The following is a 21462-nucleotide window of genomic DNA, read 5'->3' on the forward strand; positions in this document are numbered from 1 at the left end:
ACGTCTTAAGCATAATATGATTCTGTGTTTGTAGTTGCTCACAACCAAAAGCCTGATATCAGTGACACGATGGCCGATGCGATACCTCCGAGCCTGCCCTATTGGATACGCGCAATGGAGCTCTGGATGGATAAACTTGATGGCAAAACAGTAGGCGAAACAGGCTGCGCAGTTGTGGTCACTCCGCTCATTTCTCGACATTTAATCGCAAGTATGCGTTTCCTACAGCATAGCGAGCTGTAACGACCTCGAGTATGGTCATGTATAGTAGGATACAGGGAAGGATACTAAGGAGGAACACGGAGAGCGAAATTTGCAATGGGACCGGGCAAAGGCTGCATGGGAAGTACTATTGCACGTACTAACCCTTGCTCGCCGGCGTATTATAAGTGAATTATGGTGTATTGTACTAGAAAGCTGGGAACTGCGTATTAATACGCGTATTATAAGAAAATGGCTAGTACAGTGCAACCCTGAGAGGAACCACAATGCCATATTCGCCCTTGTTTCCAGAATCCAGACTCACTGATGACGTACTCTTATGGCGGCAGTTGAGAGAGAAATGCTCGGGAGGGTCTGCATCTGGTCCAGCTTGACACAACGACACAGTAACCCCAAGGGTTGCCGGCACTACCCTAGTGCCGGCAGGGCCATGTATCTGCCTGCATTTGCTGCAGCTAAATTTATCTGGCAATGCACGAAATTGCGGGCTCACCCCAAGGCTCACCCTTCAGCAACGTATAGCAGTTCTTGTAACAGGACGTCACTGGTGGGCGAAGTCCCAATGTCTTACCACACCGTAGCCTTGACACTGTCCCATCGCACACCAAACCGTAGCCTGCTGTGCTGCTGTCTGCGTCAAGATTGCAGTGGCTTGAGGTTTAGTCAATGGTGCACACAACCGTCAAGGTAGATGACCAAACATCGCATCGTATTTGAGACTGACAAGCTGATTGGAACTCCACGAGTTATTGAAGCGATAAGCAACAATCATCAGCACCCCATAAAGCTACGTACGCTCGCCGTAATCCTGCACAGCCATTGCCGTGTGCCACGCCCAATGGGGCGCAGCCAAATTCTCCTGCTGCCAGCACAGCTTCTCCACTCTCTAACCCGCCTTACCGCTACTCCTCTGACATACTCTAGCGTCTGACACCGGCATATCCCACGTCTGCACTTCCGTCTCCTTCGTCATTCCCCGGTGCGCCAGCATTGACAACACCCGCAGCACCAGTGCCGGCACCAAGCCCGTCTGCCATCGCCTTCGCCGCCATCTCCAGAAGCCGCGCAGGCGCAGTCACATAAAGGCCGTGCAGCACGCTTGCCGTACGGTCCAGGACTACGCCCGTCGCCGCTCGGGATCCAGCCGCCGCCAGCGCAACCCAGCTCAGCAGCAGCGCCAGCAACGCCGCAGCCATGCGTGCCGGCGCCGCCAGCACTGCACCCACCAGGCGGCTGACCAGTGCCGCCATCAGCTGTGACACCGAGGCCGTTGCAAGCGCCTCCTGCAGGTCGCCAGCGCCAATGCACCCGGCGCCGTTGGAAGCAGACGCCGATGCCGCGGTGGGCGCCTCGCCCTCATCTTCCTCCGCCTCCGCCTCGCTTGCAGAGTGGCCACCCACCACACACGCCAGGCGCTGCTGCCAGCGTATCTGGCGCGGCGGAGCCCCTAGGCCACCGGAGGTAACGCCGGCTTTCGAACAACTGCGACGCAGGCTGGCCAGCGCTGCGGGTGCAGGCGAAGGGGACGCCTGCTTTGGCGGCCTTGGCGGCATTGCCGTCGCCAGTGGCTGCGCCGGGAACGCGCTCGCCGTCGCCGTCGGCGTCATCACTTGTGGCTGCTGCTGAGAGCGACGCTGCCGCACGCGGGCGCTGCGGGGCCGCGCCTCGCTTACAGCCGCTGCCCCGCCTGCGCCTGCGCCAGTGCCTGCGCTGCCGCCCGAACCTTCTCGCGAGGGCTGGCGCAGTGGAAAGTCGATATCGACAGCGCCACTGACGCCGCCCACACCGCTCGCCGCCACTGGTGAACCCGAGATCGAGCCTCGGGACATGCACCCGGTTGCGAACGACGGCATACCGCTCGCGCCCGCCAAGCTGCCGTACAAGCTCCCACTGCCGCCGCCCATGCCGCCGGCGAGGCTGCTGGCGGGAAGCAGGCTGCCCATGCGCGAGCCCAGGCGGGAGGAGGACCAGATGGTCAGGTGTGCGCAGGGGCCCAGCCCGCCGTCGCCCAGGGCCCGCATGAGTGTGGTGTCATCCGGCGACACGCCCCAGAGGTACCGCGGCGAGCGGTGCAAATGATAAATGGGCGACGCCGCGTCTCCCGTCACGCCCGCCAGCGCCGCCGCGGCGGCGGCGGCGGCGGTCGTGGAGAAGGCAGAATTGGCGCCGGTGCCGCCGCCCATGGTCGCGGCGGTGGTGGCATCTAAGTAGTCAGCAGTGGCAGCGTCTCTGGCGTTGCTACGACCCACGCCCATGCTCAGGCTGCTGAGGCCGGGCGCCAGGCCTATGCTGCTACTGCGGCTGTCCTCGGGATCCATGCCGCCGCCGTAGCGCACGGCGGGCGGCCACATGACGTCGCGCATCATGAGCGCCACCGCCGACGACACCGCCGCCGATCCGGCCTCCGAGGCACTGCGCGCCGCCGCCGTCAGTGAGCTACTGCCGCTTACACTGACGCCGCTGCCGCGGCAGGCATCTGCAATGGAGGCAGTGAGGCCGTCGGCGCCTTCAGCACCATCGCCCACGCTGATAGAAGGCGTCGAGGACATGCTCGTAGGGGCGGGCAAGTCCGCGTCAATGGGCTCAGGCGCATCGGCGGGTGCCGTGGCCACCGCTGCGGCAGCCGCGTCACCCGTCGCAGCAGCTGCAGCGGTCTCTTCTGTGACTGCTACCACTGCAGCCACACCCAGCTTGGAGGCCAGTAGGTGCCCCTTGGCGCCGCGAGGACGTGCGGAGGCGTTAGTGGCAGCGGCACCGCTTCCACCGCGCTTGCCGCTGCCTGACACATGGCTGCTGCCGCCACTACTACGGCTGGATGTGTCTTTGCCAGATCGTGCGCAGGCATCGCAGACCGCCGCAGCGCCCTCCGCCGCCGCCGCCGCCGCCTGGACAGCACAGTCCTCACCCTCTTCCAACACCAGGGGGCTGCAGCAAAGACACGCAAACGGAGACTCAGGACATCCAGCCGTAGCACCGCCGCCGCCGGTGCTACTAGTGGCGCTCCCAGTGATATCGGCGCCGCCGGCGTTGCCGCCAGCGGTACTGCCAGCAGCGCCGCCGCAATGGCCTTCCTGGTCGAACACGGGCTGTCGCGGCAGCAGCTGTTGCCGCTGAGCCACCGCTGAGGCAAAGGCGCTAACACCGGACGATGCACAGCGCTGCGGCGCCACGTGCGGCTGCCTGCCACCAGCGCCGCCGCCATGAAAACCCATTGCCGCCGCGCCGGCGCCGCCATCTGAGCTTGAGCCGCAGCCGCCACCACCCGCCATAAGGCTTCCGTACGCACAGGCCGCAGCGGCCGCTGCTGCGGCCGACGCCGTACAGTACGATCCATGGCGTATCGGTGGCTGCAGTGGCGCCGGAAAGATTGGATGCGGCGCCAGCGGCGCCGTCAGGAGCTGCGCGCTGGCATCGCTACCGGTGCCGTCGCCACCGCCACAACCGGGGCCGCCGCCGCCGAGGCTGCAGCTGTCAGCGCCATGCTGCAGATAGGTATCATCGTCCAGAGAGACGCGACCTCCCACGGATGCGCTGATGGGGCTGCTGATGCGGCCAAACTGCTGCGTATCCAGGAGCGGCAACTGCTGCGCCGGCGAGCCACCGCCAGCGCTGCCACCAACGCTACCGCCGCCGGCCGGCTGTAGCTGCTGTTGCTGCTGCTTCTGAGGTGGCCGCTCCTGCAAGCTATGCTGTTGCGGTGGAGCTGCCGCCTCGACACCTGACGGCGGCGCCAGGCTAGAGCTTGCGAAGACATCCGCATGCTCCACACTCGGGTCCTGCACAGGGCTTGGTGCCTTCTTGTCGCCGCCAAACCGTGTGGCGACACCACCAGCACGGCCACCCAGTGCGCCAGCGAAGGCCTCGCCGCCCGAGGCAGTGGCCGTGGGGCTGATGAATGCTGTGATGACAACCGCGTCCAGCATTGTCTCTCCGGTAGCAGCCAAGTCCCCCGCATGCTGTTGGCAGCTCCCCAGACCGCGGGGTCGGGCTAGCAGCGTGGCGGGCGCCTCCTGCTGTGGTGGAGGGCTCGGTGCAGGGCTCAAGGCCGGCGGTGCGGCCGGAGGTGGTGCGGGCGGAGTATCGGCGTGCTCGGGTGGCGGCGGCGACAGCGGGGGAGAGGGCGCCGGCGAGGTCAGGGCAAAGGCGGGATGCACGGGAGGCGACAGTGCGGTGTGCTTGAAGTTGGGAGACAGGGGAAGGCCTGTGCGAGCGTGGACAGGGGCATAAATGCGATGAGTGGCCAGCACAAAAGAACAAGCACTGTGCCAAGCCTACCTAAGAGCCGAGCCTAAGAGCCGAGCCTAAGAGCCGAACCCTAGTTCCTTACGGGCTTAGGGTACAGCACACAAGCATCAACCTCCTGTGCGGCCCTGCTTACCGGCGGGTGACAGGCGCCCCGGGCTCAGCGGTGCAAGGCCCGAGGCCTCAGACCCCTTGTCGCCGCGCCGGCTGCGGTGGCTGGAGGTACGGCGGGAGGTGTTCTGGCAGGCGCCACTGCCTGTGCCAGCATACGAATCCGCCAAGCCAGAAGCACTGATGCCGCCGCCGGCCACACCGCTACCGTTTTGGCTGGAGTTGCGCTGGCAGATGAGCGGCTCAGCACCAGTGCCCCGGGTAGCGGACAGATTCTTTCCGCTGAGCACCTGGCGAAGTGCCAGCAGCGGTGGCACAGGCCCGCTCGCAACCACCGTCTGTGAGATGCGTCGCTGCTGTTGCTGGTGCTGTTGCTCCAGCTCTTGTTGCTTAGGTGGCGGCAGGGCTTCTGCTACTGCCAGCATGCTTTTGCTGCTACTGCCACCACCGCCGACGACACTGGCGCGGCTGCGACTGGCGCGCACGCCGCCGCTGCTGCCCATGGCACTGAGGCTGCCGCAGCTGTTGCTGCCGATGCCGCCATTATGGCTACCGGTGCAGCTCATGCTGCGGTGGCGGCGGCTGGCTGGGAGAAGGGCGGCGCTAATGCCGGCGTCAGAGCCAGAAGCCACGCCCTCATCCGCGGCGCTCTCAGCGCCGTCAGCTCTGGGGCCCTGCTCAGGTTCCTGTGGCAGCCAGGGCTGCTTACGTTGCTGTTGCTGCTGCTGCTCCACCGCAGCGGATGGAGACGTTTTGAGATCACTCATGCCCATCCACGGCGCCACCGCTTCGTCTCCATCCGCCAGTACTCCATCCGCCAGTAGGCGCCGACGACCCAAACTGTCACTGCCGCTATCGCGGTTGACACCGTGGTGCAGGCCGTTGGCAGCGGTGGGCGCAGAGTCGCTGGCGCCCCGGCCGCCTTGCCGCAGATGTGCGGACAGCACTCCGATGGGTCGAAGCACAGAGCTGGAGGTTGAGGCGGATGCGGAGAAAGAGGAGATGGAGAGGTAGGAGGAGGCCGTGGTGGTGCCGCCAGCGGTGCTGGCGGCTGTAGTGGAGATGGAGGTGGAGCGGGCGCGGAGCTGATGAGCGCTCGCGTCGCCGCAGGCATCGCTGCCGGCATGGGACGGCGCTGGCGCCGGTGTTGACGAGGGCGGGAGGTTCCGAAACGTGCAGGGGTGCGCTGGGCTGCGCGGCGACGGCAAGGGTGAGTGACGGCGGCTGCAAGTAGCCGCGCCACCGGCGGCAGCGTTGGTGCGCACGTGTGCGAGACCGGCAAGGCCAGCAGCAGGCGGCAGCACCGGGGGTTGCGATCCCGCCACAGATTGTCCACCTGCGTCTGTCTGCTCCAATGGTCTGCCGCTGGCTAGTGGCGCCTCAGGGCTGATGCGTTCTGCATCGTGTGCAGCTGCCGCGGGTCCCCTCGCTACCCTCGCCTCTTGCGCCGCCTCCACCCCTTTGATCTGCTGCAGGCGCAGGCCGTGCGCCGCCGCCGAGTGTGCCGCCGCTGAGGGCGGCGCCTGCTGGCCGCCATGCCGCAGCAGCAGATGCGCGCCTGACCCCAGCCAGCCATCTAGGCTGCCGGGTGGCGTGGCTGAGGCTCGGCGCTCCAGCTCCTGGAGCAGCCGACTGCGCAGAGCCTCCGGTGCGTCTAGGACGCCGCCGCCTGCTGCGGCAGCGCGGGTGCTGGCACCGCCTGCGGCGGCTCCGGCGGCTCCGGCCCCGGCTCCGGCGCCAGCGCCGGCACCGGAGGAGCTTGAGCGCTGCAGCGAGCAGCAGATGGTACTTGGGTGCGATCCATCGGAGCTGGCGCGTCCTGGATGTATGGAAGAAGTGGAGGGCGGAGCGAGTAGAGCGGGGCGCGCGGGGCGTGTTATTGCGAAATCCTAACGGGCTTATTTTGTGCACTCGCACCCAAAGAATTTTAGGCGTCCAGGACGTGAAGGAAACGTCACATGCCGCGGCCGCATAGGGACGATAAATATGCAAATTACGCATATTGTACTTTGCGAGACTCACTGGGTGTGGCGGGGGACAGGTCGGCTGTGGACTGATGTCGCGTGGCACGTACGCAGCAGCTCCACAAGCTCATCACTCGCCGGCGCCTCGCTCAGATGCGCAAGGCCTGAACCCATCGAGCTGTTGTGCGGCGGCCGCAGCTTGAGCGACCATGCCGCACCTGTGAACGGTGGCAAGCGTGGGCGCCGTGTACTGGTCAGTGTACTGCTGGTGTAGGACGGCACAAAACACATGACGCCGCGTTAGTTGGTTTGGCAGCATCATGCCGCATATCACGTCCTGACAAGTAAGGTCTGGAGCGATCAGCCGCACGCAAATGCGGCTGAGCCGTGAGCGGCGCCTTTAAGATGAAACCATTCCGACCCTGTCTCCCTCAGGACGCTTGCACATGTTGCATGGCACTCATCCTTGAAATGCTTAGACCCAATTCCACGACCCCCAAAGCCGCTCGGCGCAAGTTTCGGCGAGCGAACCTTATGTGCGCGCGCCGGACTTGCCGGTACCAAGGAACCTTTGTAAAGTTCTTACGCTCCCGATGTACACACACTGCGGGCAATATAGTATAGCTTCTCACCGTTTGGTTGCGCAGCCTCCGACATTCACGCAAAAGGATTCCGCTTTCTGGTGGAGCTCGAAGGAGCGAAGCAATAGTGCAGTACTTAGCACCTGTATGTTAACTAGCTGGGTAAGCTTTTCCTTAAGCCGCAGGGTGGGCGACAGCGGTAGCCGGGGCGCATTTGTTCAACAATCGACTTGTTTGGTGCCGGCGTGGGCCGCGATTTGGCGTCAGTGGATTGGGTGCTTGTTGTAATGATTAAAGCTTTGTATATGGGTATCGACTCGAGACTATAGAGTGGCGAACAAAGAGGGCTGTCGCATTATTGCAACCGAACCGCGATTGCCCTTCCGCGCCGACAAGGCTTGCTGTGATCTTCGAGCAGTGATCAAGCTCTGACGCCAAATTTTAATATTTGCATAGCTCATTTGACAGAACAGCAAGAGCTTCAGTGCGCCCGACCTGCCGGAAGCTCGCCTCGGAGGCTCGATTGTGACACGCAACACTTACATTCATACAACAAAGAACCCGATTCATTAACCATTGGATAATAACTATAAACTAAGAAACACGAATCTTGGCGAGTTCCATGTGTCGAAACTTCCGAGACGGAAAGGCAGGTCTGGGCGGCACGCGGGCACGGTCAGTGCGTTAGGAAGCTCGATGCATTTCAGGTGCAAAATGTGAAACTGCTAAAGTCAGTCAGGTCAAAGTTTCGCAGTGAGCCCTGAGCCCCATTCGCTTTCCGTTCAAAGCTCTGTAACGTGCACCCACTTCACCAACCTGCCTTAACACTGTCCCATCGCACACCCACACTCACCAACCTGCCTTAACACTGTCCCATCGCACACCCACACTCACTTGCCAGCGCCCCTGCGCCCTTGGCATGCGCCGCACTTGGGTAAATTCCTTCCAACCAGGGGAACCACAGTGCAGGCAAGAGTGCAGGGGAAATGAGGGAACCTTGCTCCCAACTGCACTGTAGATGAGCTCCTCCCCTGCTTCCCAGCTCCCCTTAAGGTTTGTTATGCCAAACAACATGTCCCTGCAAAGCCGCCGGCCGCCGGCCGCCACACGCGCGCAAGCAGCAAGGCGCGCACAAGCTCCCTAACTACGGTAGTGACTTTCATCATATCAGTTTCATGCCCGAAGCTAGGCGCCGGGCTAGCCAACTTGGCGCCGTTTTGCCCATGCCCCTGGTGACCTAGCAGGTCTGAGGCTTACTTTCTCTTGCCACCAGCTCGGGACACGTCGGCCCTGTGCACTACCGTACAGTATGGCGGTGGCCTGATGGTGGTGAGGGTGTTTCCCAGCTCGTCTGGCTCCCCTCGGCCCCCGTGCCCCCGGGTACCCCTCGGCCCCCGGGTACAGGCACGCGGTCGCCTTGCACGGTAACAGACAAACAGTAACGTCTGCTGGCGTGGGTACTGGATGCAGAGTCCAATACGACAGAAGGGGGAAGTCGGAGTTGGGACCTGCGCGGCTGCGCGACAGTGATGGTGTTCCTGCCGTACCATCAGGGGTCGTATCTTGTTTTCGGGGGTGATGTCTAGCTACAAGAACGGCCGGGTGGCCGCCGTCTTTTGTCTGGTCACATGGCGGTATGGGGGCTTCTCCACAGGAACTCGGACAAAACCCGCCCCGGGCCAACAAAGTCTCGCCCCAGACTTTAGCCCCCGGGAGCAATGTCTCGGATGCGGCCAAACTGGCTGATTAATGTCTGGAGACATTAAGATAGGAGCCCTGCGTACCATGCCGACTACAAGCCTCACAACCATACCGCAATGTGATGGCACGCTACCGGCCTGCCGAGCCCCTAGTAGTGAACAAGGGCCCCTGCAAGGCCTTGCAATTGTGTCGAGCAGCCCTCCCTCGCCAATGACATGCGTGCCAGAGTTGGTGCCCGCCCTTGGTGCCCGCCCTTACCATAGGCCTGACCATATGCCAACCTACGCCTCTGTGAGGCTCGAGCCGTGTATTACCTTGGTTCTTCTATGCTCGCATTGATACCCCACCCCCTCGTACGTTTCAATATGCATAGACGTCGAACCTTCTCTACTCCACACGCACATGCTCAAGCAGCACGCCACCGCAGCAGTGCACCACCGACAGACACGTACTCAAAAGTCAGAGCAGTTTGCCGTTGATTTAGGTCTGGTGTACGCATGCGATGCAAGCCAAGCGACATGAAGACCTAAACCATGACCCAGTAGGCCAGTACGGTACAAGAAGCCCCCGAGCAACTAGATACGCGAGCACAGACATAATCTCCTGCGCCACAACGCCTGTGGCGTGCTTCAGTAAATATCGAGCGAGGCGGTTTCGTTCCGCTCAAAAGTCATCTTCACAAACCTGCAGCTTGTTGTTTCTCACCCGTCTGCCTTGCAGCTGACATCGCCACGTTCACCCGCTTATGTCGCCGCCTCCACTTTGCTCCCTGATGCCGCCTTTGCCTTCGCCACCGCCGCTGCCTGCACGTCCGCCGCCACCACCGCTGCCGCGGCGGCGATGGCGGGGCTCCCGGCAACCGGCAGGGTGGCGGGGTCGTTGACCAGCTGCCCGTCCACAACCACGGCCTTCTCACCGTGCTGCAGAGTTACGAACGACCCAGTGGGCAGGCCCGCCGCCGCCACCGAGGCCGCCAGCCTGCGGCAAGTGCAGCGGGCGCAGAGAGGACGTCATACAGGTTCGGGTGGGGCACTTGTCACATGTACTTGTGTACATCCACGCATGGGCTCTCGAGAATATGGATGCCGGATGCGAGACTTCACACCATGAAATTGGTACGCTGCAAAGTACCCGCCACAATATTGCCTCTCCTTAAAACCAGCAACCCTCTCGAGTATCTGGCTGGGAACCAAAACTGGTTCACCCAAACACACACATACGCGCGCGGTGTGTTCCTGTCCCGTGCAACACACCTCGCCGGCGGCTCATCCAGCGGCTCGTCCGTGAGGCTCCAGGTGGCGGTGTGGATGCCTATGGACACCGCCGCGCGCACGTCCTGTGGGAACGCGAGGGGAAGCAGGCGCGTTCGGTGTGTGATGCGGTGAGCAGGACTGCCGGTCAGCAGCTTGTTGACCCCAAGCGAGAGGCCCGGGGAGGCTCCGCCCCCGGCGGCATGACACACAGTAGCCCCATGGCACCCGACAACACCACCGCGGCAGCACTGCAGCAGTACCCTACAGCAGTGCCCTACAGCAATATCCTGCAGCAGCAGCGCAGCAGCCCACGGATATTCCTCACCTGCGCGACCATCAGCCCCTCCTCCGCGTTGGTGTGCTGCGGCTTCATGAACCACCTGTGATAATAGGAGGGCAGTCAGGCGCGACAGCGGGCAGCGTTCTGGGGCAATCCGACCAAGGTGGGGGATAGCAAGAAGCGGTAGGAGCAGCAAATTGAGCTGGGGGCGGGTAGGTGTCCATGGGGAATGGAGTGATTATATTACAATCCTGAAGTGCCGACGTCCACACATGGAGGGGGGAGCGAAGCCACAGCCATTGCAAGAGCGCACTTCAGCCTCTGGTGACAAACACCTGGTGCGCGGCTAACTGCTCCACATGGTTGGCCGGCAGCCGCATGGACGGACACCTCCCGGCATCCGGCTTGATTGCTCACCCTCCAGCACTAGCACTGGATGCAGCCCCATCCACCCCCCTGCCCATAACCAATCCCACGGGCGCGATGGTTTGCTCGGAAGCTGTGAACTCGGTGCAATGCAGGGATGGGGACTACTGTCGAGTGCCACTCCGTTTTCAAAGCACAGGCCACGCTCTCCTCCTCGCTCTTTTGCATTGTGTTCGCTTTATATTTTGGGCTGGTGTCTACAGCCCACTCACCGCGGCTCGTAGGCGCCAATGGGGATCGCGGCCAGGTCGATGCCGCCGAAGCGCTCCCCGATCTCCTTGAAAACGGGGCAGTAACCCGTGTCTCCCGCGAAGTAGAACCGCAGCGTCTTGCCTCCGCCCGCCTGCTGCTGCTGCTGCTGCCCCGGCTGCTGCTGCCCCGGAGGCCAGGCAGGGGAGGGGGACTCGGAGACGGACACGTTGGCGGAGACGGCCGCAGCGGATGCGGGTGCAGAGGGGTCGGCAGATGCGGAGGCGGGTGCGGCCTTGGGGTTGGTGGTGACCACGTAGCCGCCCCACAGACTGCGGCAGCGGTCCATGCCGGCTGCAACACGCACACGGGCGGGGAGAGCACGTAAGCACGATTGCTCCGTTGCAAGGGCGGGCACGACTTGCAGAACCCCATGCCATCTGCGTCTGAGATAGCTGCTCACAACACATGTTCGCAGCATGCTTCCAGCATCCGTGGCTCTGCCCACACCGCACACCCGCCCTCCATCCCCCACAGACTCACAGCGCATGCTCCAGTGCTGCGCCGGCACCATCGTCACCGTCACCTCGCTGCCGGCTCCACGACCGGCACTGCCGCCGGCGCCGCCCTTGGCGGTGTGTGTGGCGCTCTGCCACCAGTCCAGCTCCACCACACGCTCCACGGACTCGCCGCGGAACCAGCTGCCCAGCCCAAGCGGCACATACCACGTCAGCGCCTGGTCGGGTTGTGGGAGGTGGGGCCGATGGAATAAACGTGGATGTGGGGCGGGTGCGGGGGCGCAGGAGGGTGCAAGGGCAGGGTGCATGTGGCGTGCACGTCGGCGGCACACGTCGCGAGGGCCGCCTCGCATAGGCCATTGCCTAACAACCCCACATGAGGCATGGCATATCGTACACAATCCAGTCAATCCCTCATCACTCAAAGCACATACTGGACGCCTGGCAGGGACGTAGGCATACGCGCACGCGTCGCACCAACACCCACGTTCTGCCGTACCATGCCGCACGCACCTTGCCGTACCGCTTGTTGAGTGTCCGTACCGACCCGGTGTCCAGGTGGTCGTAGTGGTTGTGCGACAGCAGTACGAAGTCCAGCGGGGGCAGCTGCGGCTCCGTGCCGCTGATGGCGGAGGGCACCACGCGCCGAGGGCCAAAGAACTGGGAGGGAGCGCGGCGGGGCGGACGGGGGCCATGGGTCGGCGGCGTGCGTGTTGCAGCACGGCAGCGAGGCACAACTGTGCACGTGCGCGCATGGAAGGGCGCATGCCGGCATGCACAACCCAAACGCCATCACCAGTCGCACGCGCGCTTTAGGCGACCCGGGGCAGGCGCACCTGCACGAAGGAGCAGCGCTCGTTGAAGCAGGGGTCGGTGATGAAGGTGGCGCCGCCCATCTGCACCAGCACCGTGGCGTGCCCCACCCACACCGCCTGGATGCCGCCGGCCGGAGGGCCCGCCGCCAGGGCCTCCCAGTCCACTGGGTGCAGGGGGAAGGCTCGCCTGCGTGTGCCAGTGTTGCGGGGGGGGGGGGGGTGTTATTTGCCCGAGCCTAACAAAATAGGTTCCAATGAGGGCTGCTGTACAAGCTTGTACAATGTAGTCCATTGCCCATGCCGGTGCGACACATACCGTGCACACCGCCTGGAGCCACAACTCGCAATCACCTGGGACCCAACACCCCAGCGTTGCACGACGACCAGACCCACCTGTAGTCCTCGGGCGTGGGGTGCATGTTGCCAACCAGGTGGCCCTGCGCAGAGCCAGAGGGGAGGCGGGGATTAGGGCGTGCGGCGGTGCGCGCCAAAAAGCACCGCATATGTGCAGATGTATGGTCCCATGCCCAAGGTTCGGCTACTGGCCCGAGCTGCGGGCCCCTTGATGTGGACCGCGGGGCGGGCAGCGGAACCTACGTCAGTGTTAATCTTGTCCTTCTTCCGCTGGCGAGACCAGTCGATGACCTGTGGTGCGGAGTGTATGATTGGTAGCACGTTTGCGTGTTGAGGCGCACAGCTTGGCGCACAGCAACGGCGTACGCTGCACAGCGGTTCGCAAAATCTGCCCGGCCAGCCTCCACAGCCCCGCCGTTGCGCGCTGCCCCCCTCCCGCGCCCTGGAAACGAAACCCTCCCGCGCCCAGCACAACTCCATAAATGCCCATTATGGTCTTGCCTGGCCGAATGTCCGTTCCTCAAAAGTCTCCCATGGGTTACAGAACTTTGGCCCTAGAAGCATCCCAGGGTTAGGAACGTGGTGCGCAGGCCGACCCCCCGTCGTGCCGTCGGCGTCAACGCCTTTCTCGCCAGCTTTCCCATTGCTTGCTGAGCCTTCAACGGTCATCGTTTGTGAAGCTTCAGCAGCGATGAGTGCAGGTGACGCCGCGGCAGCTGATGACGCCTTTTGAGCGTTGAATGTGAAACTACGAATACCGGGCGCACACAACAGATAACTCAGGTTACTGGTCAAAGGTGCTTTTGTGAGGGATGGAAGGAACAAGTTTTGGATTTTCACAAGCTCACAAACGAGCGCTCCCCCGTGCATGAAGAGTCCGTGCCCGAGCACGTTCTGAAGATGCTAGGGTCAGCTGCACAGTATTTCAAATAAAGTATGTATATGAGCAGCAGTCTGGCGCTAGCGTCTGGATTCGTGTCTGGTGCATTATATTTCCCGTTAGCCCATCCTCGAGTTGACGCCGTCTGACACCCGCAGCCGCCTGCGATGATGTTGAGGCCAACACCTTCAGGCATGGATGTGTCCCCCTGTTCGAGTACATCGCTAATATCATGCACGGAGCCAAACGAGTCGTAGGCGGGCATCCTCGTGTGCTTGTGGGCACACTTTTGAAACCCCGTTGTACCCGCACAAGTCCCAGTTGTTTCTACGCATGTCAGCCCGGTTGCCGAGGCACAATCCATCGTTACAGGTTTATCGCGTACAGCCACATTAGGGCTGCTAACAGCTCAAGTGAATGTCAGGGATAAATTAGGTACAGCCCCTCGCCAGCAAAGTAGTCAGTCCCAGCACGGCATCCTTCCAAAGGGCAGGAGCCTGCATGCGGCATCTAAACACATGCCGTAGCCCATCCCCTAGCCGCCCACGTGCCCTTGCATCACTTGTAAAACATTGCACCTAACACACTATTAGAAAGAAAAGAGCAAGCTACTGCAATGGTCGAAATGGAAATAGCGTCAAGGAGTCAGTTGGCAAGGCCCCGCTCGGCGCCAACCGTTAGCGTTGGCATCCGGCTGCGCAGTCCGTTGTAACCCACAAGTCTACTTAGAGCCCTGCATCACCAGCGTCCAGCGTCATACGATTGGTGCCCTTGCCTACACGCGCTGAGACTATTGTCCTAAACGACTGCCGCTATCCTAGGCGCAAATGCACACTACCTGCGTTTGTAAAATCACGTGTCCTGCCCCCCCAGTCTGCCCACCTGCTGTTGTTCATTAACGCTTTGCGATTTCGCATCGCACCGGCGCCCAGGCTGCTGGGATCCACGCCTCCTCCCTTCCTGCTGCTGTAAGGGCGCGCTCAGCCCCACGTGCACGCCCAACAACTACCTCGCAACTTGCCACAGCCCAAATACCATCTGCCTGCCAAGCCCACCTCACTCAGTGCTGCCTCCCTCTCAGGCTAAGCCACACCTCTTCTGATTTATCTGAGCAGGACATCACGCAAAATACAGGCCCTGAAGCAGCTGCTGCAGCTGCGCAGGGTCGGTGTACGATGACTGCGAGGCCGACGACGATGCGCCGGTCAGATCCATACCCGATAGGTCGGCGGAGGCGCACGCGTGCAGCAGTTGTTGCTGGAGCTGCTGCTGTTGTTGCTGTTGCTGGAGCTGCTGGTACACCAGCGGCAGCGCGACACCCTCCATGCCGAACTTTTGGGCGAAGGACAGGTAATTGGACTCGAAGTCGGTCGCGCCGGCGCCGCCCATGGACATGGGCGGCGGCGCGGCGAAGCCGGCGGCGGCGATGCTGGCCGCGACCTGGGGGGGCAGCAGCGGAGGCGCGGGCATGCCGCTGTGCTGGGCGCCGCCGGCGGAGAAGGAGTTTGAGCGGCCGGCGCGCGGCGGGAAGCCCTGCTGCTGCGTCTGCCCCGCACCGGGGTTGGAGGAGCGGCGGCCGCCGCCCATGCCGCTGTGCGACTGCGGGGCCTTGTTGTAGCCGGTGGCGCCCATCAGGCCGGCGGTCATCATGCCGCCGTTGGGCAGCTGCTGCGGCAGCGGCGCACCGGAGAAGGAGCCAGACTTGGGCCCCATCATGTTGGGGAGCGGAGGCACGGGCGCAGGCGCCGCACCAAAGCCGGCGGAGCCCGCGCCTCCCGGCACACCGGGCATGGCCGAGGGCTGCAGCCACCTGTTGAGTAGGGAACGAGTGCAGGATGGCACCAAGGTCAGCATCGGTCAACGTACAGGAGGCGGCGCGGTGTGCTTGAGGCACACGGTACCCGAGGCGTAAGTGAGCGCGCTCACCAGAACATCTTGTTGACCTTGTTGGCGGCCGACTTGCCCTCCTCCTGGCGGGCCTTGTAAGCCACCAGGTCAGCGTCGGTGAGGGACGACAGGAAGGCCTCCACGATGCTGTCCAGCGCGATGCAGCGCATCGGGATTGCGCGCAGTGGTACCTGCGGCAGGGCCAATGCATGCACGCAGTGTCTATTTCTGAAACGCATAAGCGCTTTGACGTCCAGTTGGCAGTTATACCGAGCGTTTTGTGTTCCCGACCGGCAGTTTTGAGATCCAAACCAGGATCCCGCGGCAGTTCAACTGAACACCACTGCCATCCCGTGACCGCCAAGCCATACCGCCACTGACCTGGCAGCTGGGGCAGCAGGGCTTGTTGCCCAGCCAATCGAACAGGCAGCTGCCGCAGTACTGGTGCCCGCAGGAGAGCACCAGCGACGAGGCGATGAGGTTGGTGCACAGGGCACAGGTGACATGCGACTTGACAGCCTCGAGCTTGACGACGCCACCGCTGGGCGACGCTGCCGTTGACTGAGGCTCAAGCGCTGCCGCCTCCTTCACTGCGACGGCTTCAGGCGCCGGCCGCGACGCCACGTCTTTGCTGTTCGTGTCATTCAGCTGCAGCGGGTCAAGGAAACGCCGGGGCGTCAGCAAAAGGTGTATGGTGGCTGCATTTAATGTTTGTTGACTTCAAATGGATACGAGCAACAGCGCTGCGTTAGAGGGATTCGTTTGCTTGCTAGCGACGCTTGCTCTGCAAGGATTTCCCCCCGCTCGGTCAAACAAGAGTTGCCAGAGCCAACCCTGGTCCTACCCGCAGCTCAACGACGCAAACCTCGTCGGGAAGCAGATATTGCTCTGTTCCTGCCGTCATCTGTTGCTGGCTTGCTGGAATGCTCACTGAAATGCGCCGCGAAGGGGACTGTCGTCGTCTTTGACGAACACGGTTTCCAAGTGCCACCTGTGCCTAAGTGATTGTAGAGAGTCAATACAGCGCAGTAGGGCCGGTGCAGGACGCCAGGCAGTGGCGAAGGGGCAGCGAAGGAAGACGAGGTATGAGACGCGAAGGAGCAGCAAATTAGTGTCTTGACTGTCCGATACTGTATAACTTGTTAGTGTGCAAAGCTTAGGGCCGAAGGCAGGGCGCTTGCTGGTCGCCGGCTGTGAATGGAACTACAATTTTGAATCACATCGCCATTCCACCCGCCTTCTTCACCCTGTTTGTGGTATTGTTACAAGTCGTTTATTTCTTCGCTCATATGGGGACGCAGGAAGCACAGTTTCGGTTGCCTTGGAAAATGGTGGCCATTTCCCGGCGCCGGGTGCTTGCCCAGGAGTTTTCGGCCGAAAGATGTGTTACGCACTTTGACATTTCATCAAAGGGTTCTTGTCGACAGCTTCGGTGTCACCCCCGCTCGGCCGCCCGCCATCAGCAAGCATCACCGTTGGCATGGTTGGCAGCCCCTAGCCTGATGGCCCCTGGCATTGAGGTTTACAGATGTGAACTTGCAGATAGTGGTTGCTTTGTGGCGTGGGTCATGTTCGCCCGCGCGACGCCGTGCTGTTGGTTTCCGCCGAGGCTGGCATTGCAAGCCTACACACGCCGAGAGCACCGGCCGGCCTGAGTCCGCTCTCTGCCATCTGCCAGCTTCCCCCCAGCTTACGAGGCGCGCCGGGAAAAAGCTGCCTAGTAACATAGTATGACTGCAGTGTGTGCCTATGCGACGTTTTAGAACGCAACACTGCCAGGCGGAACGCCAAACGCTTCACGTCAGCGGCACTCTGTAGTGGACGGAGAAGTACTAGCGCAGTCAGCGGTGTAGGGCGGTGCTCCACAAAGACCGCACAGTACTGTAATCAGGGGTGCAACGAGGGGACACCTGCTGGAGTGGCAAACAGCATACCCTCGCGGCCTTGCCATGTGCCTGGCCCCAGTTCCAATGCGCACTGCCTGCCCGATCCCCATAGCCCTTAACCAGTGGGTACGGTGTGCCCCCGCTTGCCGGGCTGTCCCTTCAATTGTAATTCGCATCCTTAACCAGCCTCCTTGCTATCTGCGAACCTCGTTCTACACTCGAACCCCTCCACAGGTCCGCCCACATTCCTCCACCCCTGACCCCTGGCAATGACCGCTTTGGCCGAGGACTCATAATTGTTTGCAACAACGGGGGTGGTTACCAGCGCCTTTCTGTGGCGTGCAATCTTCCAATGGTTGTGGGGCGCTCCGGGGGCCAACTGGCCAAGCCCGTCAAGCCGTCAAGGCAGGGCTGGCAGGCAGTCCTGAAATCCCATGCGAGGTGGTGACAGCCTGCCAGGTGCGGGGGTGGAGTAGCAGCACGGGGGGGTCGAGAAGCACCCCCCACGGCAGAGAGGGTCCTACACTCCTTCTCTGGCCTAGGGTGTCCTGGCGCCGGTGGACTGTGATGCGACGATTCATGACACCAACTTCGACTCAATTACAAGTAAAACATGGACAGCAAGGCATGGTCACAGCAGCCTCAACCCTGCCGCTTCCCTGCCCGTGCTTGACCACACCCACCATGTCTACGCCGCCAGCAAATCTCTAGGCATCCCTACAAAAAGCGGCGCCTCATTTCTTGCTGCCGGTTGTCGCTAGCCCGGTAGCCCCGCACCTGTCTTTGTCAGGCACTCATCCAAAACATGAATAATATTCCCAACCACCTGTTTCCTAGACCAGCAACATCTTAACAACCAGTGCCTCGCGCAACCACCACGCAACTGTACCAACTGACCCCATTATCATGTTCCGTTTTTCGAAATCTTCCAGTGTCCATTGCCCAGACGCGCTCCACCTCGCCCCGTGCCTGTACTGCCCACCCCTACAAGGCGCATACAGCGCTTTATCTACAGTAACGGCAAACGAGGAGCACGCCTCATACCCGCACAAGCAGTGGGCATGACCGCAACAAACAGTGACTCAAAAGCAGGCGTTCAAGTACGTTGTCAGCAGTTGCGCATGCTCACCTAAAAAAATGCATGCTTAGGAACAGGTCACTGCACTCCTGGCAGACCCCGACAACACATACGTCACAAGACTTCTCTTCACCACTCCGCCAAGCTCAATCGTTTGGGGCTGTCATAATGGAGCTCGTACACCCGCCTGGCAAGCGGCAATCAAGCTCACGCGTGTGCGTATCTCAATACCAGGCGGAACAACTCTGCTGGCACCGCACTAATGTCGTGCAAGGTTTGTGAGATTGCCACCAGCATCAACTCCTTAAAACACACGCTGCCTTCGAAGGCCGGACACTTGCACCAGCAGCCCTGGCGCCACGCGCAGACCATTAGTGCAAGCCAAACACACGCAGGCCGTTGACCTTATGTTACATTTCACATTTGCCACGGAAACAAGTTGGAGCCAGCTAAGCAATATCCGCATTAAAACACTGCTCTAAACCCTCTGCTGCTACGGCAACAATTGAAAGACCATTGAAGGAAGGCATGTGTAAAATCTATGCAAACCATCCTTACATCTCAAAATAGGAACCATTCCCTGTTGCATAGATGCAGGCGAGCACTGCGGTGCTCCAAGGTGCACGTGCGCCAAATGGTTACCACTAACGCACGCCTTCGTAACCATGCTTGTTGCAGGCTCTTGCCCCGGCCGGCCCTGCCCCGGCCACACGGTCGCACTGGCTTGGTGCCACATGCCTAACGTCTGTGACCACGCATACCAAGGCAAATCACAGCGAACATCGCAATTCGCGGCAGTTTCGTGCCCTGCCCTGGCGCGCGTGCATGTCAATGCGCGCAGCAGCTGTGCACAGGCCTGCACATTCACATGTCCGACAGCAATCAGCACCCACCAGCCGACTGCAGCCGCGCCCACGGGCCCGACCCGCACACCTCCCAGGGGCTGAAGCGGGGCACGCCACCGCGCACCGTCCCCTCGAACAGGCCCCGTCGGAACGAGTCGCGGGCGCCGCCACTCCGCACGCGGCCCCCAATCGGAGCAGCAGCTGCGTGGGACGATGCAGCTGCAGCTGCAAGGGCGCCACTGACGCTGGCGAGGCAGGTGGTGGTGGCTGGTAGTACCTCCACTCCAGCGCACGCTTCCTCTGCCACTGCCAGCAGGCTCCTGCTGAAGCACACAACCACGGCCGCGGCGCGGCCAGTGCTGCTGTTGCCATTCATGGCGTCGGAGCCCTCTGCTTCCTCTGCTGCTTCCCGGTCGTGCCAATTACTCTCCCGTTCTCCTACCGGTGCTGTTTCCGCTTTTGCTGCTGGAGGGAACGCCACTGTGGCCAGTAGCCTGCTGACCGCCAGGCTCCTGCTACCGCCCGCGCCCGCGCTCGCGCCAGCGGCGCCAGCCGCCGCCGCCGCCACGGCATCTTCAGCAGCACCCGGCACTGCCAAGAGGCCCAGGGCCAGCGTCGGCTCCTCCACCGACTCCCACACATCTGCGCCACCCAAGCTCCTGCTCGCCGCCTTCCCGCCTGGTGCTGCTGCGGAGGCGCCAGGTTCGGTGCGCACTGCGCTGACGTCGGGTGGGTTGATGGCGCCGGCTGCTTGCAGCAGCAGCAGCTCGCCGTCCGCCGCCCGCAGGGCGGCGGAGGCGGCTATGGGTGAGGACAGTGCCGTGGCCAGTTGATCCAGGTCCGCAGGGACTGCACATGGCAACAGTGTCAAGAGCGAGAGTGTTATGTGGGTGCAGGCGCGTGCTGTACAACGGCGCAGGTCCCAGCAGGAATATGCGAGAATCTAGGCGTATATGCTTCATCGCCGTGTGCGGACTGATTGGCGGCAGAGTAACAGACCCCTCAGCAGAAGTAACCACCAGCCTTCGCACCCGCCCCCACCTCTCATGGACAGGACCGGCAAGGACGCGGCGGGCACGAACTCCAACACGGGCACATCGCCTTCCGCGAGCGGCCGACGCCCGTCGGAGCAACCGTCTGCAGCGCCCTTCCCGTCACGCTGCGCGCATGTTTCCAACGTCGCAGCTGCTGCCGCATGGCTAGCACCACACGCATCAGCCTGCCTTTTCTCCACACCGGGTGGACAGCTGTGCGCTCTCCCGTCAGTCACCGTGTCAACCGCTTTGGGGCTGGTAGCATGCGGTATGTGCGCGACGGCGGCGAAGGGGCTGCCTGGCGCGCTCGCAACGCGGTGGTCGCCGGAAGCTACCATGAAAGAAGGCAGCGATGAAACCACCGCCGACAGCCGCCGTGTCGGCAACATGGAAGCCAGGAGGCACAGGGGGCCAGTCCGGCTGAGCGGCCGGCTTAGCGTGCGCAGGGCGCGGGAGCGCGCCAGAGGTTATCGGCAGCGGCCCTGGGTGGGGGGGAGTAGGCGAGAAGGTATGGGTCGGTCCTTCATAACGTGTTTCGAGGTTGACCTCGTACGCTTACACTTGTTCAAGTTGGACATGGGCTCTGCTATGTTGCAGAGGCACCAAGACAACGGCAAGCACAAGGCTAGGCTAGGGTTTAATCATACCGGCCCGGACACAACCCCAATTTAGTCGAGCCCATCAAGCACCAGTTCCATTTGACGCTTACCAAATTGAATGCTGTCGAGCAGCGCAGGAGCTGAGCGCGCACTGCCAAGCTTGCGGGGCTGGCCAGCCGCACGGCGACGAGTGAGTGCGCCTCGTCTCTTCAAAATTGAAAGACACTATTATGACATGCCAGGTGCCGCATGGCAGAATAACATTGACCGAAAACGGCAGGCTGGGCGGGCACCGGTATGTGGTCGACAGAAAACGAGTCAAATGCATATGTAGAGTATCGTATGGTGTAGTTCGACGCTGTCAAGTATTTACTTTGGGGCGAGCGGGGCGTCCAGCCGCCCAACCGGTTGCCGATGGATCAACTTTCTGCTTCGAGTGTGAAATTTTACTGAAATAAGGCATGCTGGCTGCATGTTGTAGCGTCTGCAGGTTACGCCCGAATGAAGTTATCTACCCGCAAAGCAGACTATCAAACTAGGGTTCTGCGCTGTTCATAATATTAACTGCCCCTGATGCTCCAAATTATCACATGCATG

General features: G+C 61.9%; 4 protein-coding genes across 4 annotated transcripts; all 4 read right to left on the reverse strand.

Annotated features, from left to right (window-relative positions):
- Nucleotides 1-305: 305 nt before the first annotated feature.
- Nucleotides 306-7901, reverse strand: CHLRE_01g007251v5 (uncharacterized protein). The gene is made up of 4 exons (XM_043058224.1): nucleotides 7172-7901; nucleotides 6598-6757; nucleotides 4601-6394; nucleotides 306-4423 (listed from the first exon to the last, which is right to left on the reverse strand). The coding sequence occupies exons 2-4, from the start codon at nucleotides 6668-6670 to the stop codon at nucleotides 1143-1145; spliced, it is 5148 nt and encodes a 1715-aa protein (XP_042928138.1). The 5' UTR covers nucleotides 6671-6757; nucleotides 7172-7901; the 3' UTR covers nucleotides 306-1142.
- A 952-nt stretch (nucleotides 7902-8853) lies between these two features.
- Nucleotides 8854-13621, reverse strand: CHLRE_01g007300v5 (uncharacterized protein). The gene is made up of 10 exons (XM_001700230.2): nucleotides 13158-13621; nucleotides 12900-12947; nucleotides 12696-12739; nucleotides 12324-12489; nucleotides 12001-12147; nucleotides 11513-11705; nucleotides 10993-11323; nucleotides 10400-10454; nucleotides 10075-10157; nucleotides 8854-9799 (listed from the first exon to the last, which is right to left on the reverse strand). Exons 1-10 carry the CDS (start codon nucleotides 13323-13325, stop codon nucleotides 9565-9567), a joined length of 1470 nt encoding a protein of 489 aa, XP_001700282.1. The 5' UTR covers nucleotides 13326-13621; the 3' UTR covers nucleotides 8854-9564.
- A 269-nt stretch (nucleotides 13622-13890) lies between these two features.
- CHLRE_01g007350v5 (uncharacterized protein) lies at nucleotides 13891-16551 on the reverse strand. Its single transcript, XM_001700229.3, has 4 exons — nucleotides 16268-16551; nucleotides 15805-16071; nucleotides 15463-15614; nucleotides 13891-15346 (listed from the first exon to the last, which is right to left on the reverse strand). Exons 1-4 carry the CDS (start codon nucleotides 16325-16327, stop codon nucleotides 14656-14658), a joined length of 1170 nt encoding a protein of 389 aa, XP_001700281.1. The 5' UTR covers nucleotides 16328-16551; the 3' UTR covers nucleotides 13891-14655.
- A 1346-nt stretch (nucleotides 16552-17897) lies between these two features.
- On the reverse strand, nucleotides 17898-21201 carry CHLRE_01g007400v5 (uncharacterized protein). The gene is made up of 3 exons (XM_001700227.2): nucleotides 20976-21201; nucleotides 20274-20748; nucleotides 17898-20081 (listed from the first exon to the last, which is right to left on the reverse strand). The coding sequence occupies exons 2-3, from the start codon at nucleotides 20653-20655 to the stop codon at nucleotides 19270-19272; spliced, it is 1194 nt and encodes a 397-aa protein (XP_001700279.2). The 5' UTR covers nucleotides 20656-20748; nucleotides 20976-21201; the 3' UTR covers nucleotides 17898-19269.
- Nucleotides 21202-21462: the final 261 nt, after the last annotated feature.

Source organism: Chlamydomonas reinhardtii, chromosome 1, assembly GCF_000002595.2.
Source record: "Chlamydomonas reinhardtii strain CC-503 cw92 mt+ chromosome 1, whole genome shotgun sequence".
Taxonomy (NCBI): domain Eukaryota; kingdom Viridiplantae; phylum Chlorophyta; class Chlorophyceae; order Chlamydomonadales; family Chlamydomonadaceae; genus Chlamydomonas; species Chlamydomonas reinhardtii.

Excerpts from the sequence above, each read along its gene's own strand:
- CHLRE_01g007300v5 (XM_001700230.2), bottom strand. The coding sequence starts at position 13,325 with ATGACCGTTGAAGGCTCAGCAAGCAATGGGAAAGCTGGCGAGAAAGGC. Across the intron at positions 12,490-12,695 it reads CCCACGCCCGAGGACTACAG|GCGAGCCTTCCCCCTGCACC; the intron begins GTGGGTCTGGTC and ends TGGCACACGCAG. Across the intron at positions 9,800-10,074 it reads CTGGATGAGCCGCCGGCGAG|GCTGGCGGCCTCGGTGGCGG; the intron begins GTGTGTTGCACG and ends CACTTGCCGCAG.
- CHLRE_01g007251v5 (XM_043058224.1), bottom strand. The coding sequence starts at position 6,670 with ATGAGCTTGTGGAGCTGCTGCGTACGTGCCACGCGACATCAGTCCACA. Across the intron at positions 6,395-6,597 it reads CCTGTCCCCCGCCACACCCA|GACGCGCCAGCTCCGATGGA; the intron begins GTGAGTCTCGCA and ends CCATACATCCAG. Across the intron at positions 4,424-4,600 it reads GGGGCGCCTGTCACCCGCCG|GCCTTCCCCTGTCTCCCAAC; the intron begins GTAAGCAGGGCC and ends ACGCTCGCACAG.
- CHLRE_01g007400v5 (XM_001700227.2), bottom strand. The coding sequence starts at position 20,655 with ATGTTGCCGACACGGCGGCTGTCGGCGGTGGTTTCATCGCTGCCTTCT. Across the intron at positions 20,082-20,273 it reads GCCGGTCCTGTCCATGAGAG|TCCCTGCGGACCTGGATCAA; the intron begins GTGGGGGCGGGT and ends TGCCATGTGCAG.
- CHLRE_01g007350v5 (XM_001700229.3), bottom strand. The coding sequence starts at position 16,327 with ATGACGGCAGGAACAGAGCAATATCTGCTTCCCGACGAGGTTTGCGTC. Across the intron at positions 15,615-15,804 it reads CCTGCTGCCCCAGCTGCCAG|GTACCACTGCGCGCAATCCC; the intron begins GTCAGTGGCGGT and ends GCCCTGCCGCAG. Across the intron at positions 15,347-15,462 it reads AAGGTCAACAAGATGTTCTG|GTGGCTGCAGCCCTCGGCCA; the intron begins GTGAGCGCGCTC and ends CCTACTCAACAG.